Source organism: Copadichromis virginalis, linkage group LG6, assembly GCF_057382275.1.
Source record: "Copadichromis virginalis isolate Kocher_CV1m ecotype Utaka linkage group LG6, C_Virginalis_male_GT1.1, whole genome shotgun sequence".
Classification (NCBI taxonomy): Eukaryota; Metazoa; Chordata; class Actinopteri; order Cichliformes; family Cichlidae; genus Copadichromis; species Copadichromis virginalis.
In genome coordinates this window covers 5,832,157-5,848,642 of record NC_140623.1, presented here as the reverse complement: position 1 = coordinate 5,848,642, position 16,486 = coordinate 5,832,157, and the positions used below count along the sequence as shown (strand labels likewise).

Sequence of the window (16,486 nt, the reverse complement as noted above, 5' to 3'; positions counted from 1 at the left end):
CCGGTGTGATGTGCTGACTACCTAAATCCACCGATCGACTCCTCTCTGAGCGTCAGCTACATGTTTTTCCCCCATTGGCAGAGAGCTGCAGTGAAACATGCAGCTAGCAGCGTTCCACGTTAAGCCAGCACTCACTGTCTCTTTCTCCAGTTACAGTGACAAACAGGAGAAAATCACACTGTCCTTAATCCAGTAAAGAACTGGCTGCCAGGCCAAAATCAAATATGGCTGACCTTGGGATTGTGTGCTCTGTGCAATATGTCTGTGAAGGTTCTCAGTCATCCAGCTCATCACAGTCTAAGGTCTGTGGGAGTAACTCACCAAGAGGGAAACTCAATTTTCAAGGATGCCAATGTTCACATTTTGGACAGATGGTTTGAAAGAGGAGTGAAAGAAGCATCTATGTCCACTGTGAGCGACCATCTTTGAACAGAGGCGGGGCTTACGACACCAACTGTCTGCCATCTATAATCCAGTGTTGAGATCCTTCCCAGACGCCTTAACGCCCACTCACATCCTGGGCCATCTGACCTCAGGAAATCACATGATAGGGTGGGGCCAGGTTTCACAATGACCTCATCCGAAACCCTGGCTGATTGTGACCTACACCTGCTTTCACACCTTAGCTCGTGTGATTAGGTAGAGGATCATCAGGGGTCCTTTTGTCCCTCTGTGGGGGGAAACTCCCACAGGGTTTAAATCTGGGACTCTCCACCATTTGACCTTAGAACTGAAGAAGCTTCTCGGATGAGAGGTGAAACGTCTTCAAGCAACTTAAAGAAGTCCAGACGCTTTTCTTTGCAAGCTCCTTAGTAGGGATGGGTATCGTTTAGGTTTTATCCGCTGCCAAACCGGTACTTTTGAAACGGTGCCGGTGCTCAAACTGGTGCTTAAAGAATGGAGAGCACAAACTTTGTCCAAAAAGCTCTCGTGTTTTTATTTTTAGCAGTCTCTTTTTTTCTGCAAAATGATAAGCACGGTCCAGCCCCACGCACGGGCGATCCGCGCTAACTCGCTAAGGGAGATTTACCACACCCACAGTAGATGTGCTCTTTTAAAGAAACGCTATGCGTCGCCAGGTGTTTCATCAGATTCGAGGTGTTGCCTCCTTTGACAGTATCACAGTATCAGCTTAAAGCACTTGTTGCTGCTGAGTTTGCATCTTTTGCTGTGAAGTACAGCCAGACTTTGACCGCTTCACCTTGGGCATTTTTAATCTGTAGCTCTGCTCTAAAAGAACGTACGTACCTGGGCCCGCCCTACTACGCTTGCAGAGGTAAAATGATTGGCTGGAATCCAAAGTGTATGACATCTCAGGGGAAATAAAGCAGCGAAATGTGCGCTGCTTTTCGGTCTGGTTACTACCGTTTATGTCAGAACCATAATGGCACCGGATACCGGTACCCATCCCTACTCCTTAGTGCTCTGTGTGAGTGTGCATGTGTAACCCAGGAAGTGGCATGCTGCCAACAGACAGTCAGTCGTTTACAGGGTTTCCATGATAGAGCACTGGCAGTCCGTCCCAGGCTCTGTTCTGCATTTGTCTGAATCTATTTGAATGTTCCAGGTTCAAAGGTAATCTGCGTTGCTCATCTGCAGCAGTCCAGGTGTTGGATCCGTGTTTGTATCAGCAGATGACCAAAGATCTCTGATCTCAGGACTAAACAGTTGTTGATATTGTGACCTTCCTCTGAACATGCAGTTGTACAATATTTCAAGCCTCTTCTCTTGGGATCACATGGGAGAGTTGTAATCAGAGTATTCTGGTGAAAGTATGTCACATTCCCAACCTGCAGATGACAGTTCTGTGTATCTGTTGAGGACTTAATGAGGTTAGACAGGAAAGGTGGTGCATGGAAATAATGCTTCTTAATGGCTGCATTCCTATTTCAGCCTCCTCTGACGGTGTCTTAAATGTCCCCCTGACTCTGCAGGACTTCGACCATCATTGTCCGTGGGTGAACAACTGCATCGGCAGGAGAAACTACCGCTACTTCTTTCTCTTCCTGCTGTCTCTGACAGCCCACATCATGGCTGTGTTTGGCTTTGGGCTGCTCTTCATCCTCTACCATCGGCAGAACATTGACCGCCTGCACGCCATTGTCACGTATCCTTTCATGTCTCGTGGATCTGGTACTCTCATCTGGTTTTACATTGCTGAGTTACTGTCAGGTTGTTTAAATGAGGCACTCTTTTTTTTTTTTTTTTCCCCCACTGTGGCGTGGGAAGATTTCACGTAGCTTCCTAAGAAAAGATGGTCCAACCCCACCCAATCTGATCTTTGAATGAGAATGAAAACACACGATATAAACGCACGAATCTGCATAAACTGGCCTAGGACAGGAGTACATTCTGGCTTTGCTCGCCCCACACACACCACATGTTGTTTTGTCCATCACTGCTCTCCATAGGCCTTGATCTGTTGAATGTAATGTTTAAGATGCTAAGGTCCTTGACCCCCCCACCCGTGCGCTCAGGCTCGCAGTAATGTGTGTCGCAGGCCTGTTCTTCATCCCTGTCGCTGGCCTCACTGGCTTCCACATAGTCCTTGTGGCTAGAGGCAGGACGACCAACGAACAAGTAAGTAGAAGTCAGTGTTGCACACATGTACACCAGGAACCCAGGAGTTAGCTCATTCAGTTCAGGTCAGTCTTATTTATATAGTGCCAATTTGTAACAACGGTTGTTTAAAGACACTTTATATTAGGTAGAGATCACAGACAGAGAACCCCAAATATCAGACAACCCCACGGTGACAGTGGCAAGGAAAAACGTCCTCTTTGGCCCTTCCACTGTGCACTGTGGCATAGGGAAGGATGTTTGTTTTCCTGGCAGAGAGACGGTGGTTATCCTTCAAACGGTCCTCACGTCCTACTGAGTGCATTAATTTGAAAGTGGATACAGGTTAACAGCCATTTAACCCCACCCCCCACCCCCCTCCCCGCATTGTTATATTTTCCATGTAAGTTTTTGTGACGTGTCTGTCTCCAGGTAACGGGGAAGTTCAGAGGAGGTGTTAACCCTTTCACCAATGGCTGTTGGAAGAATGTCTCTCATGTCCTCTGCAGCTCACAGGCACCCAGGTCCGTTCTTTGTTTCCCCTTTTTATTGGACTCTCTTGTCGAGTGTCGAGAGCATTACCCTGTAGCTCATCACACTTCCTGTTTTTAAAATGAATTTCTTAAAACTGGCCACTGAATAGTGTAATAACAGAAACAGCTGGTGAGAAACTAAACAATCTGTGAGCTGTTGCTTTGGTGTTAGTGTTGAAAGTGATCAGATGTAGGATTAAGAGGAATTTGGATTTGATACCAATCATTAGCACTGTACTGATGTGAATGCTCTCCGCAGGTATCTGGGCAGGAGAAAGTGTGCACAGAGTGTGAGTCTGCAGCCTCCTTTTCTTCGGCCACAGCTGACAGAGGCCCAGCTGGCTGCAAAGATACTGGACAATGGCATACAGGGAGATCTGCACAGGGTAAGAGGTGCAGCAAAGGTGCTCGTGAAGCTAATGTGCCACAAACTGTGCTGTGCTGGCTGCTTCAGCCTGCCGGTAATAAACAAGGGTTATGCAAGGGAGCTGTGCTTCTCATTCAAATCTGCACTTGATAAGTTTGCATATAGGCAGGTCCAGATGGCAGCGAGAGCTCTAAAAGCTGTTTGAAATTCAACAGGCAGAAATCCTGTAAGGTCACAGCAGTAAAAACCCAACCACATCCATCAGGCTGCGTGCTGCAGAGCTAAGGATGCAAAAACGGGGTCCTATTTATTGAGTTTGGGTTTTTATTGTTTGCTGCACCTTTTTCTTGGTGTTGTTTGTATTTTATCTTGTTTCTGTTTAGTTTTGTTTTTGTGTTGCTGTAAGAAACTGCTAAAGACCTGCAAGTATTGTACTTGTTAGGAAATGGATGGAATAATTTGTTCTAGTCGCAGGTGGATGATTGATTTTGTAATCGTACGTAAACGTATATCAGAGCTGTGGCCATGGCTTGGACGCAGAAACGCTGTCACTGCTGACAGACCTGGGAGACCAAAACTGAGGATGTCTGACAGACGCCCCAGTCAGCAAGATCTTCAACTTACACCTCAGGCAGAGGTTCTCCTCAGGGAGACACGGAGTCCGAGTGGACCATGCTCCACACCTCTTGCTTAGGCTACTGAAAGGAATGGGGCCTGCACGATCCTCGGTGCTTCTCGTGGCGGCAGTGCCAGAACCAGATGGTGAATACTGGAGGTGAAGTGAGCTGTCAGGCTGAAGGAGGAATCTTATTGGGAGTCCACAGGCAGCTGACAGGTACTGGCAGGCCAAGTGGAGTGTGGCTCTAGCCATTCAACATTGTCACAGACCCTTTCATAGTTTTTATAGAGTGTCTGGGCATAGTCAAGCGGTCTCCACAGTGTTGGCTGCAAGATTTTATCTTTGCTTCTTGCGGAGGATGAGGTTCCTTTGGCCTCCTTTGACCTCCAGTTTGCACTGGAGTCGTTTGTTGCTGAGTGTAAAGTGGAGGGAATGACAGCAGGAACCTCCAAGTCCAAGACCATGGTTCTCAGCCACTAAAGACTGGAGCGCCCACTCCAGGTCAGGGATGAGTTACTGCCCCAGGTGGAGGAGTTCAAGTATCTCGAGGGGAGAGTGCATGCAAGGTTTACAGACAGATTGGGGCGGTGTCTTCAGTGATGGAGATGCTGTACCAATCTGTTGTGGTGAAGCGAGAGATGAGCATGAAAGGGAAGCTGTCAATTTAGCACAGCCTCTGTTTAGTGACCGAAAGAATGAGGTTGTGGATCAGAGTGTCAGGAATTAGTTTCCCTTCAAGGCTACGTCCACACGTGCCCGGCGTAAACAGCATTTTCGGTCACGGAAAACGGAGATTTCTAAAAACGCCTGCCAGGGTGGATATTTTCTAAAACTCAGTTTTTGCGTTTACGTGTGGACGAGAAAAACGGAGAAAACGCAGCGTCAAAGGTGCGCGCCTTTTGTGACGTCACACTGTGCGCCACGTTATTGTTTCGGTGAAATGAATTTCTACAATACTGTTACTGTTAATTCTACTCTCTGCAGTGTTTAAATGCTTACATATACACACAGTTACTGTCCCTCCACACAGACGACTCGGTTCTGCTTCTATGCCCCAGCTTTGTTTACTTTTTCCCACCGAGGCTTCTAGACTTCTGATTGGCCAACATTTCTACACAGTTAGGAATCTAGCGCCACCTGCTGCTTTGGCATGTTCATAGCAGCGTTTTCCTTCATTTCTGCGTTTATGTGTGGACGGGATTATTTTTTAAGATGAAAACGGAAAATCGCCGTTTTCAAAAATACCCGTGTACGAGTGGACGTAGCCTGAGAGTCGCTGCTCCTCTACATGGAAAGGAGCCAGCTGAGGTTATTCGGACTTCTGACTAGGATGCCTCCTGGGTGAGGTATTCCAGGCATGTCCTACTAAGAGGAGGCCTTGCTGTAGAGAATATATCACTTGGCTGGCTTGGAAACATCTCAGTGTCCTCCTGGATGAGCTAGAGGAGGTGGCTGGTGAGGGAAGGCTGAGTTTCTCTGCTGCTGTTGCCCCGTGACCCAAACCCGGATAAGCAGCAGGAGATGGATGAATAATTTGTTCTTTCACACAGTCTTTGACCTTTGGCTCTGCCTGTGTTACAGTCAGGAACATTTTCATTTAAGTTGCACATGGACAAAGTTTACATAAAGTTTCTTACAGCCTCACACCTACAGATGGGTACTGATAAGATTTTCACGATTCCGACTCATCATGGTCACTAAATGCACAGTAATGGCAGGTTTGTAATAAGGCAGATCGGGCTAACATAATATGCACTGTTAGTTGATTATTTACCTGCCGCATTAACGGGAGAGGACGTGCAAACGTTACCGCTGCTGCTGGGTTGAGATTCACGAGTCCAGAATTAAAAACACGACATTCATTTAAGGTCATCGCGTGTTTTGTGAGCAAATGCTTTTGCATGTTCGTAGTGTTTCCTCCCTTACATGAAATATCTGCTTTGCAAGTATTGCAAGTTGCCCTGTTGTCATCCGTTCTCGTGAAGTATAACCAAGCTTTTGAGCGTTTGAGCCGCCGTGTTTCCTGCCAGGTAAATGATGCTCCACAACGTGGTGACGTCATTCGGGGCGACTGGAGCCGATAAGGGAATCGTTTGCAAAAATGGCAAACAATCCCAAGGAATTGAAACAGTGGGAACCGGTTCTCAACAAGAACCGGGTTTCGATGCCCATCCCTACTCACACCACCCAGCAAAAGTCCATCTGGGTGTGACCCCAGGCTTCTTTCTACTTTTCTGTTCGGATTTGGTCACAGAATGTCTGTATTTCACCAACAGATGGGTAATTCTGTCACTTTCTGTCTCTAATGCTCGCATTTCTTCTTTCCAGTCAAAGTCCAGTCTGGAAATGATGGAGAGCCAGTCCTGTGACGCTGAGCCACCACCACCTCCTAAACCAGAGCTCCGCTACCCAGGAATTACCAGAGGAAACACAGAGGGTGATTGGCTCTTACTCTGTCTGCTGCAGTTTGTCTGCTTCCTGTTCAACATATAGTTTCATACAAAGGTTTGAGAACCCACACTCAAAGGACTTAATATTTATCCTCATCGGGAGGCTTGTGGTTAGCACTGGTGCCTCACACCACGAGGGTCCTGGGTTCGAATCCCTGTGGCTGCGTGGATACACTGTCATGGAGGAGATTACGTTAATTGGTGATTTTGGATGTGGAGGTGAGTGGCTGTCTGTCTGTGTTGACAGCTGGGATGGGCTCCAGTATCCCCAGCTCCCTGCCAGTACTGTGAACATTTAGAGTCCCACAAGCAGCAGAGGGTTGCTTGTGGGATACTATGTCTTACTTCATAGTATCATTAAAAACAGCAGCTGTGTTGCACTAATATGATGAAATCTCTAAATTCATCGTCAGAGGTTTGAGCTTTGAAACGAGCGCTGGTGACAGCGTCTCTGTAAATGAACAGAAGGTTAAAAACGAGGAGAAGGATCCTAAACGCACCTCACGAAGACCTCACACACCTCTGATCCAAGAATATTGGACAATGTTTCAAAGCAGCGCATGCAGGACACCCCAAGACCTTTTGCAGAAGGACGGACTAAAGTCTCACAAAACCTGAAGGGCTGTTAGCTGTCAGAAGAAGCGGTGCTAGTATCATCATGCAGGGTGTCCAAACATAAAACTCTGCATTCACTATAGCTCTTCTATGCTAATGGTGCTCAGTGCACATGAAGGAGATTCTGTGCTCATCTTGTTTCTCTTTCCACCCTCCAGAGTGCAGTTTGCTGAACAAGGCCCCTCCCACTCCCACTATGTACAAATACAGGCCCACGTACAGCCCTGGCAAGAACCACACGGCGCTCACACATGCTTACGCCAACCAGGTAACGCACGCAGAATGCAAGAGTGTGTGCTACGTGTCAGGTTGGACCTCCACTCGTCCCTGCTTCTTTGATCATTTTTTAATCTAACATCTCCATTTCTGTTTTGGTTTTTATTTTTCTTTCTCCTTTTGATTTCCTGTCGGCCATCTTGGTTTGGTTTCTCAGTGGCTTTCTGTTGATCAGTAAGTGATTGTGCTGAAAGCAGTTTCCTCCTCTTATCTTCCTTTTAACTTGTTTCCTGTCTCCTTCTGTTTGCACTGGACGTGGCTGAAATACTGTAATGAAACCACTGAAAACAGACTTCACGACTCCGTCTCAGCAGCGTTCTTTGAACACAGTGAGATATGAACGTGAAGCAATCAGGACTGCCATAAATACACTGGTTCTGCTCAGTATTTGTGCCCCTGTCTGGTCCATATCACTCCTCAGTTTCTTTGTTAGTTCTTCCTGGTTAGATTTGTGCCTTGTAGCCCTTTTCCATTGCCTGGGGTCCCAAGTGATCTGAAAATGTGATGTCAGCAGACCGCATGCCAACGATTGGCCAGTCGGGACATCACTCGACACGTCATGAGAGAAACTGCCACCATTTTTAAAGCACAGCAGTGGGGAAATGCAGAGTGTGACACACATTGAGCCTTGACGTGTTCCTTTGTCGTGGTGTTCATGTCGCATACAAATGTCATCACAAGATCTGTGGCTACACCGACCCCCCCGCGCGTTGGGTGGCAGTCGTAATAGTTTGAGTCACATCGACATGATCCAAGTAGGTACTAATGGAAAAGGGCTTTGAGTGACTGTGGCTGTAGCTCTGTACGATTCCTCTTTAGTGTTTAAGCATCAGTGTCAATACAGCGAACGCCATCATTTCACCATCTCAGACATTCTGACTGACATGTTACTGAAACAGGCAGAGCGCAGGAAGCTCCAAATACAGCGCACAATAGCAGGATCCAGAGAGTCTGAACACTGGCATGGTTATAATGAACATTATGATGATGGAGCTGCCGAGTTCATCTGGACAGTCAGGGTTGTACAAAGAGCAGTTTGGTAAATGTGCTGGTTCTTTTAATGCTTTTTCACTCGATTCGAGCACTTGGAGCACTCTCTTAGCCTAACGTGCACACACACACTCTGATGGATACACTGAGATACTTGTGAAAGCACAGGCCAACCACCGGCCTTCTGCTCAGATGACCCACCCCTGACTAATCACCGTTGGTTAGGGGTGGCTGTTGTGTCAGGCTGTCACCGCTAGAGTGCAGTATGACTTTAATCTTCCCTCATGTGCTGAGCTTCTTCTTGTTTCTTTTTCCTCCCTCCGCCTCCCTTCACCTTCCCTCTTCTCTCTCCTCTTCCCTCTGGCTCCTCCAGCTAAGTCGAGGGGAGAGCGTCGGCAGTGCCAGGGACTCTTCCTCCTCCACCTCTTCCCTCCTCCAGGCCAGCCAGCAGCCTGGTTTCCGCTCGCAGCCCAGCCTGGATCGGAGGGAAACGTCGTCTGAAAGAGGGGGAGGAGGAGGGGAGAGGAGGGAGGTGGGGCGAGAGGGAGGAGGAGGAGGAGGCGGCATTCCTGGCTATTCTCTGGGCGGGCGCTCCTACCCCTCCTTCTCTGACCCCACCGTCCTGTCTGCAGTGGCGTCGCGATCTTCCAGCTCCACGCACACCTCGGCGGGCACCGTCCACGTCTCAGAGGCCACCACCACCTCCGCCAGCTTCAAGAGCTTAGCCAATCAGACACCCCCGCCCCACCACCCGTCTCGCAACGGGAGCCTGTCTTACGACAGCTTGCTAGCAGGCGGCGATGAGTTTGACAAAGCAGTGGGCGTGAGCTCGGTGGCCCCCGACGTCTCCGGTGGGAGACCCTGCACGCCAGCGGCGGGTGGTGGCTACAGCTCCCCCTTCCTGTCGTCACAGCAGAGAGAGGCTGAGATGCAGTCCCAGTCCACCCAGTCACCCCACCACCACCACCGTTCCTCTCACCACCACCACCCCTTCCTCCATCACTCCTCATCCTCCACGTCTTCCTCCCCACCGCCTCCACCAGAGAGGGAGCGCCTGCTGGGCGAGCCCCACCTACCTGCAGCGCCTGCCGGTCAAACCTCTGCTCCACCGCCCCCACACCACCACCACCACCATCACCATCACCACCACCACTCCCACCACCACCATCATCACTCCTCGTCCTCTTCCTCCACCTCTCGTCCTCCACGCTTTGCTGCCCCTCACGCAGGGCCCCACCACGCCTACCCCTATCGCACCCGTTCGACCGACACGCCTCTGGGCTCCTCCTCCACCACGCATCCTCCCCGCTCCCCACACCCCCCACCTCTGGGCAAGTCGCTCTCCTATTCAAGTGCAGCCGCCGCCGAAATGCAGTACCGGCTGGTCCGCAAGGCCTCGGCGTCGGCCGGAGCAAACGCAGCGGGGGTAGGAGGAGGTGGAGGCGGAGGGATGGGAGGAGGAGGAATCCATGTGCCGAAGTGAGTATGAGTTTGAGCTTTTGTCGGGACGATTGGTTTGACACTGAAAAAGCGCCTGCTCGCCTGAAACCTGACTACCTGATTGACTGCTCCTCCTGCTCCTGCTCCTCCTCTTCCCTTCTCTCCTCCTCATCCTGCCAGACTTCCTGTGAGTTTCTCATTCTTCTCCCTTTGCTCGTCTTCCATCCATCTGTTGTGCGTTGTTTGTTGTCTTGTGCGTTATTGCTACTGTCTGTTTGGTCACCATGATTTGACGTGCAGTGATGATGACTTTAATCAAACTGAGGAGCCCAGTGTTTGTGGGAGAAGCTTTTTACTGCTCCTCGGTTTAACCGCACAGGAAGTGAAATCTGAAGGAAGCGTGAGTAGCAGCACAGTGTTGCTGTTAAACTGAGGCTCAGTCTGACCGCTGCATGACGGCGTTTTCAGTTTGTCTGTCCCGTCTCTCATTCCTGTTCTTTTCCGTCCTGCTCGCTGTGTTGTGTACACGTACTCCACCCCTGTGTACTGCCAAGGTGTTTCTGTAGCTACGATTATTAAAGGGAAGTGAAAAGCATGATTCACCGTCCACAAACTACTGACCTCTGTGTACTAAAGCTAGCTTTGGTAGCCCTGGTTTGGGTTGACCTGATGTGAACTATAGCATCGACATGGCTGAGGGTAGCACCGCCCACCGCCAGTATTTTCATACACAGGACCAATCAGCGTAAACACTTTTTATTGTCACCATCGGTAACACAACAGCCCAACTGTGTGTCCATGTTCCCTCTGGAACTACGCACGCCGTAACTACGTCCACTCTGACTCGCCAAATTCTTTCTCACCGATCAAAGCGATCCAGTCATTCCTTCATCTCCAGTGTTCAACATGAAATGTGTTCAGGTCTAAATGTAGTAAATGGTGACATCCATCCAAATGTAGCCGCGCTTCAGTGATGAAATTAGCAGCAGAGCTAACATGGCTAACACGCTGCAGCCCGCAGTTTTCAGTAAAATTGTTCTTTTCTGTCTTTTCCTAAAATCAGGGATGAGCTGATGCAGATGAAATCTCTGAGTCGGATTAATGGAGGTCAGCCCTTCTCCTCGACTTCCACCTCCTCCTGCTCCGCCCCTTCCTCTCCCTGTCACCCAGTCAACACGTCCGCTCCGCCCAGAGCAGCCTGTCCCAGCCCAGCACTGATGCTGAGTCCTGCCCACAAGCCCCAAGGCAGCGGGGTGAAGAAGGTGACTGGTGTCGGGGGCACCACCTATGAGATTTCAGTCTGACTGGCAGTCGGCCTCCAGCTCCAGGACCAGTGGGACAAAGTGGACGCAGCACTACGTCTTTATGCCCGCTAAGGAACAAATTCAGATTTTACCAAAAAAAACAGCTTCCTGCTGTGGACCTGGACCTTACTTCTCATTGGCTGTGTGACTGAGCAGCCCCTCCAATAGAAACCTGGTCTAAAGTGAGGCAGAATCCCAGGCGCTGCGCTAGAAAAGACTAGTTCTTGGTCCAAACAGACCCCACGGTGCTCACTTCTGCTTAGGTCTGTGTGGCATTGTACAAGCATAGCAGCGAAAAGGCGTTAGCACTGCCAGGGATGGGGGCTGGATCCCCGGGGGTCCACTCTGGAACAGGTCTGGACTCGAGCTGAGTTTACCTGATGTTGGTTGTCTCCCTCTTTTTTAGACCTCATCATTTTCACACTTGTATCTAGATCATGAAACTGTGGAACCCAGAGGGCTCCCCCAGGACAGGTGATGAGTCACACCAGGGGGAGTGCAGGTAAAGCGTGCTTTTACCAGCAGCATCCACCTGATGGAGCAGTCAGGTGGCACTGGACCACAGGTGTGTGTGTGCGTGTAATCCTGAAACCAGTCAAAGGGAGCTGTTAGCGGCTCTGTACCTTTCTGCTTCGATGATGATGAACTCTGAGTTCATTCCTGATGGAGGAAAGAACAGTGTAAGATTTGAAGGGGAGGGGCACGAGCAGACTTCTCTGCTTCATTTGTCCATTTATTCCTAGATGTGAATATGATTCCATGTTTGTACAGGATGTGTTTTTAAATGTGGTTTCCTGTTTTTTAAAAAAATAAAAAGTGGACTGCAGCATGCACTACTCCAACCCTGTAGGCCGCCATGTCTGGCTGCAGACGCACAGGTCATTCCATCTGAAAGCATCACATTTGATTGGCTTAAAAATGGTTTAAAATGGGACACGTGTACTGATTGTAAATGCAATCTGCAAATAATCATGTGGATATTTCATTTAAAGCAAAGGCCCATCCGTTCACTTTCAGATGTGAGTCAGTATTTGAATGTGACTCTAAAGAAAACAGTCTGACCACGAAACTGAATCAGGATCAGTCTTTACCTTCAGGTACTGCATAAATAAACTGGGCTGAGCTGAAACACCAGGAAGCTCTCAGTGGTGGGCTAGTTGGAAAAACTGCAGAAGACAAGTGACAGTTTGACAGTAATGCAAAATAAGATCAGCAGACACGCTGAGCCAAAGGGACCCAGGTGCCATATGGTGCTCTGATTCTAACCTTTGTTTTTAATATCAGCATGTCTCACAGCTGAAGAGACTTTCAAGCTACAGATAAATGTAGGAAAGGACGAGGGATGAAAACAGGATGTATACACATTAGAGTGTGTGTGTGTGTGTGTGAGAGAGTGTGTGTGTGTGTGTGTGTGAGTGTGTGTGTGTGTGTGAGTGTGTGTGTGTGTGTGTGTGTGTGTGTGTGAGAGTGTGTGTGAGAGTGTGTGTGAGAGTGTGAGTGTGCGAGTGTGAGTGTGCGTGTGTGTGTGTGTGTGTGTGTGAGTGTGTGTGTGTGTGTGTGTGTGAGTGTGAGTGTGTGGTGATTTCAGATGGAACGACCACTCGTTGTGTTGTCTGAACAAACTAAAGTGAATCTGGAAACTGTTTCAACCTCTCGTTGTTAAAGATGCAGCAGGATTTTGTGGAACATGAGCGAATGCCTTGAAAATGCAAGTGTTGTCCTTTTTTTATTTCACCTATTTAAATTGACATTGTTTTATATGAATTTCTATGGAAATCTAGCTATTGATAAATATTGCAGAGTTTTTAATATTGACCCAGAAGAGGTTGTGTTTGCCATTGTGTCAGTTTGAGCCTCTGGATAAAACCATTAAAGCAGCACCTCCCATTGCTTCAGGCTGATGCTTCACAAACATGTTCCAGTTCTTGCGGCAGCACGACTCTCTGAGATGACAAAGTACACACATTCTGTACTCGAGTAGAACAGTCGTGCAGATACTCCAGTAGAAGTTGAAGTACTGACTCAGCGTCTTTGGTCGAGTACCAGTGAAATGTACTCGCAGTAAGAAAGTAACTGCTTGAAGGACGATTCTGCTGTTTTAATGCACAGATGAGTGGACCTGCTGCTATATTATCATAATAAAGTAATATTAGTCAAATTTAAATTCTGATTCTAATGAATGCACTCAGCTTGAATCTGTTGTTTGGGACACAAGCAGTAAATAATGAAACAGAAACATATTTGTTTCTGGTGACGTAAACATTCAAATGAGTGCAGTCAGGGGTTAAAGTGAGACCCAGGAGGTGCTCGGGGGGATACCTCACAATAACCTCTGTTGAGAGCTCCAGTACATTTTCTTAGTGGTCAAGCTGTGATCAGCTGACCTGCGGCTCGTTGTGGATTTGCATAACCAGATGTGAGCAGATGTGTCCCAGCTATCCTGGCTGATGCCCATCCACTACACTGTTTACAGTATACAGTGAGTTTAAAGTCTTAACTCATCTTAAATGCAGGTTCACATCTGCTACACTCGCTGTAACCTAACACTAACCAGTACACTGTCTCAGGCCAACACAGGGCTTTACTGGGAATTCACCAGTTTAATGCACAAAACTCCCTTAAATGTTTATAAAAGATTTGAATAACACTTAGTTTTTCAGAACATTTCAGAATATAAAAACACAGTTTATCAAGACCGATCATAAACAGATGAAATATGTGATTATTGCATTAAATGTAACCTCTACATCTGTTTTGTCACTGAATGTGTTGCTAGCTAAAGCTCCAGCTGATGAATTTCCAGGGAGAGAAAAGAGTGCACGCTAACTTCATTTACAAAGATGTAAGAAAGGATTAGCACTGCTCAGTAACTGGATAAACTGCATCTGTTTCTCTGTTGGTCCCGCCCACTTTACCCCTGAGCATAAAGGCTGTAAGGATGCTGCTGAAGCTAAGTGACGAGCCTGTTTTAAAAATGTAAGGAGTACAAAGATATTTGACTTAAAAACAGGAACTAAGCTTTTGTACTTGAGTACTTAAGATCCAGGAACCTCTGGTTTCCTGGATCCACCAGCTGTGTTTTCATCATGCACACTCTGTTGTAATTAAGTACAAATACTTCAAAATACCAGTTCCCACCTCTGTGAATTACAGTGGGGCAAAAAAGTATTTAGTCAGCCACCGATTGTGCAAGTTCCCCCACCTAAAATGATGACAGAGGTCAGTAATTTGCACCAGAGGTACACTTCAACTGTGAGAGACAGAATGTGAAAAACAAATCCATGAATCCACATGGTAGGATTTGTAAAGAATTTATTCGTAAATCAGGGTGGAAAATAAGTATTTGGTCAATAACAAAAATACAACTCAATACTTTGTAACATAACCTTTGTTGGCAATAACAGAGGTCAAACGTTTACTATAGGTCTTTACCAGGTTTGCACACACAGTAGCTGGTATTTTGGCCCATTCCTCCATGCAGATCTTCTCGAGAGCAGTGATGTTTTGGGGCTGTCGCCGAGCAACACGGACTTTCAACTCCCGCCACAGATTTTCTATGGGGTTGAGGTCTGGAGACTGGCTAGGCCACTCCAGGACTTTCAAATGCTTCTTACGGAGCCACTCCTTTGTTGCCCGGGCGGTGTGTTTTGGATCATTGTCATGTTGGAAGACCCAGCCTCGTTTCATCTTCAAAGTTCTCACTGATGGAAGGAGGTTTTGGCTCAAAATCTCACGATACATGGCCCCATTCATTCTGTCCTTAACACGGATCAGTCGTCCTGTCCCCTTGGCAGAAAAACAGCCCCATAGCATGATGTTTCCACCCCCATGCTTCACAGTAGGTATGGTGTTCTTGGGATGCAACTCAGTATTCTTCTTCCTCCAAACACGACGAGTTGAGTTTATACCAAAAAGTTCTACTTTGGTTTCATCTGACCACATGACATTCTCCCAATCCTCTGCTGTATCATCCATGTGCTCTCTGGCAAACTTCAGACGGGCCTGGACATGCACTGGCTTCAGCAGCGGAACACGTCTGGCACTGCGGGATTTGATTCCCTGCCGTTGTAGTGTGTTACTGATGGTGACCTTTGTTACTTTGGTCCCAGCTCTCTGCAGGTCATTCACCAGGTCCCCCCGTGTGGTTCTGGGATCTTTGCTCACCGTTCTCATGATCATTTTGACCCCACGGGATGAGATCTTGCGTGGAGCCCCAGATCGAGGGAGATTATCAGTGGTCTTGTATGTCTTCCATTTTCTGATGATTGCTCCCACAGTTGATTTTTTCACACCAAGCTGCTTGCCTATTGTAGATTCACTCTTCCCAGTCTGGTGCAGGTCTACAATACTTTTCCTGGTGTCCTTCGAAAGCTCTTTGGTCTTGGCCATGGCGGAGTTTGGAGTCTGACTGTTTGAGGCTGTGGACAGGTGTCTTTTATACAGATGATGAGTTCAAACAGGTGCCATTCATACAGGTAACGAGTGGGGGACAGAAAAGCTTCTTACAGAAGACGTTACAGGTCTGTGAGAGCCAGATATTTTCCTTGTTTGAGGTGACCAAATACTTATTTTCCACCCTAATTTACGAATAAATTCTTTACAAATCCTACCATGTGAATTCATGGATTTTTTTTCACATTCTCTCTCTCACAGTTGAAGTGTACCTCTGGTGCAAATTACTGACCTCTGTCATCATTTTAAGTGGGGGAACTTGCACAATCGGTGGCTGACTAAATACTTTTTTGCCCCACTGTACATCCCAGTGATAGTTGGTGTTTTCTGCAGGTGCTTCATTGGAGCTGTTAGCTACTGTACGTAGGAAATGAGGTTAGTGAGCTGCTCTCATACCAGAACGTTAAAGTTGCAGAACAAACAGGTGAACATGGATCACTACGAGTTCATCACTGAGACCAAGAACTTTCATACCTGAATTCTGAGAAGGTTCTCAGTCATCCAGCTCATTGTAGTCCAATGAGCTGGGAAAGGAAAGCGTTTTTTTAAGTGTCCCTGACCAAGTTTCATCCAAGAAGCTTCTTCAGCACTAAGAGTAATTGGTGGGAGTGTCCCCAAGAGGGTCATGGACCCCCTATTGATCCTCCTCTGCCTCATCACATGAGCCGAGGTGTGAAAACAGGTGTGGGTCACAATCAGGTCAGGTTTTGAGCGAACCCAGGTTTTTAAAGTACAAGCAGTGACATCCTCCTTTATCAAATCCAACAGTGTGGCCTGATAGAGGGAAGGAGGCGACCAAAGGAAGTAGCAGATGAGCAGTAACTGTGTGAACACGTCTGACGTTTTTATCTACATGGTGACGCTTCATTTGCCGTCTTGGA

At 47.7% G+C, this 16,486-nt stretch overlaps 1 protein-coding gene across 1 annotated transcript in view; it reads left to right on the top strand.

The window, feature by feature from the left end:
• The window catches only part of zdhhc5a (zDHHC palmitoyltransferase 5a), a 33,423-nt gene extending 20,380 nt beyond the window's left edge, over positions 1–13,043 (top strand). The window contains exons 5-12 of the mRNA XM_085458352.1: positions 1,935–2,107; positions 2,478–2,580; positions 2,992–3,083; positions 3,352–3,478; positions 6,407–6,515; positions 7,302–7,411; positions 8,783–9,888; positions 10,913–13,043. Of these exons, the coding sequence (XP_085314478.1) occupies positions 1,935–2,107; positions 2,478–2,580; positions 2,992–3,083; positions 3,352–3,478; positions 6,407–6,515; positions 7,302–7,411; positions 8,783–9,888; positions 10,913–11,153 (2,061 nt within the window). The 3' untranslated portion in view covers positions 11,154–13,043. The remainder of the gene's footprint in view (positions 1–1,934; positions 2,108–2,477; positions 2,581–2,991; positions 3,084–3,351; positions 3,479–6,406; positions 6,516–7,301; positions 7,412–8,782; positions 9,889–10,912) is intronic.
• Positions 13,044–16,486: the final 3,443 nt, after the last annotated feature.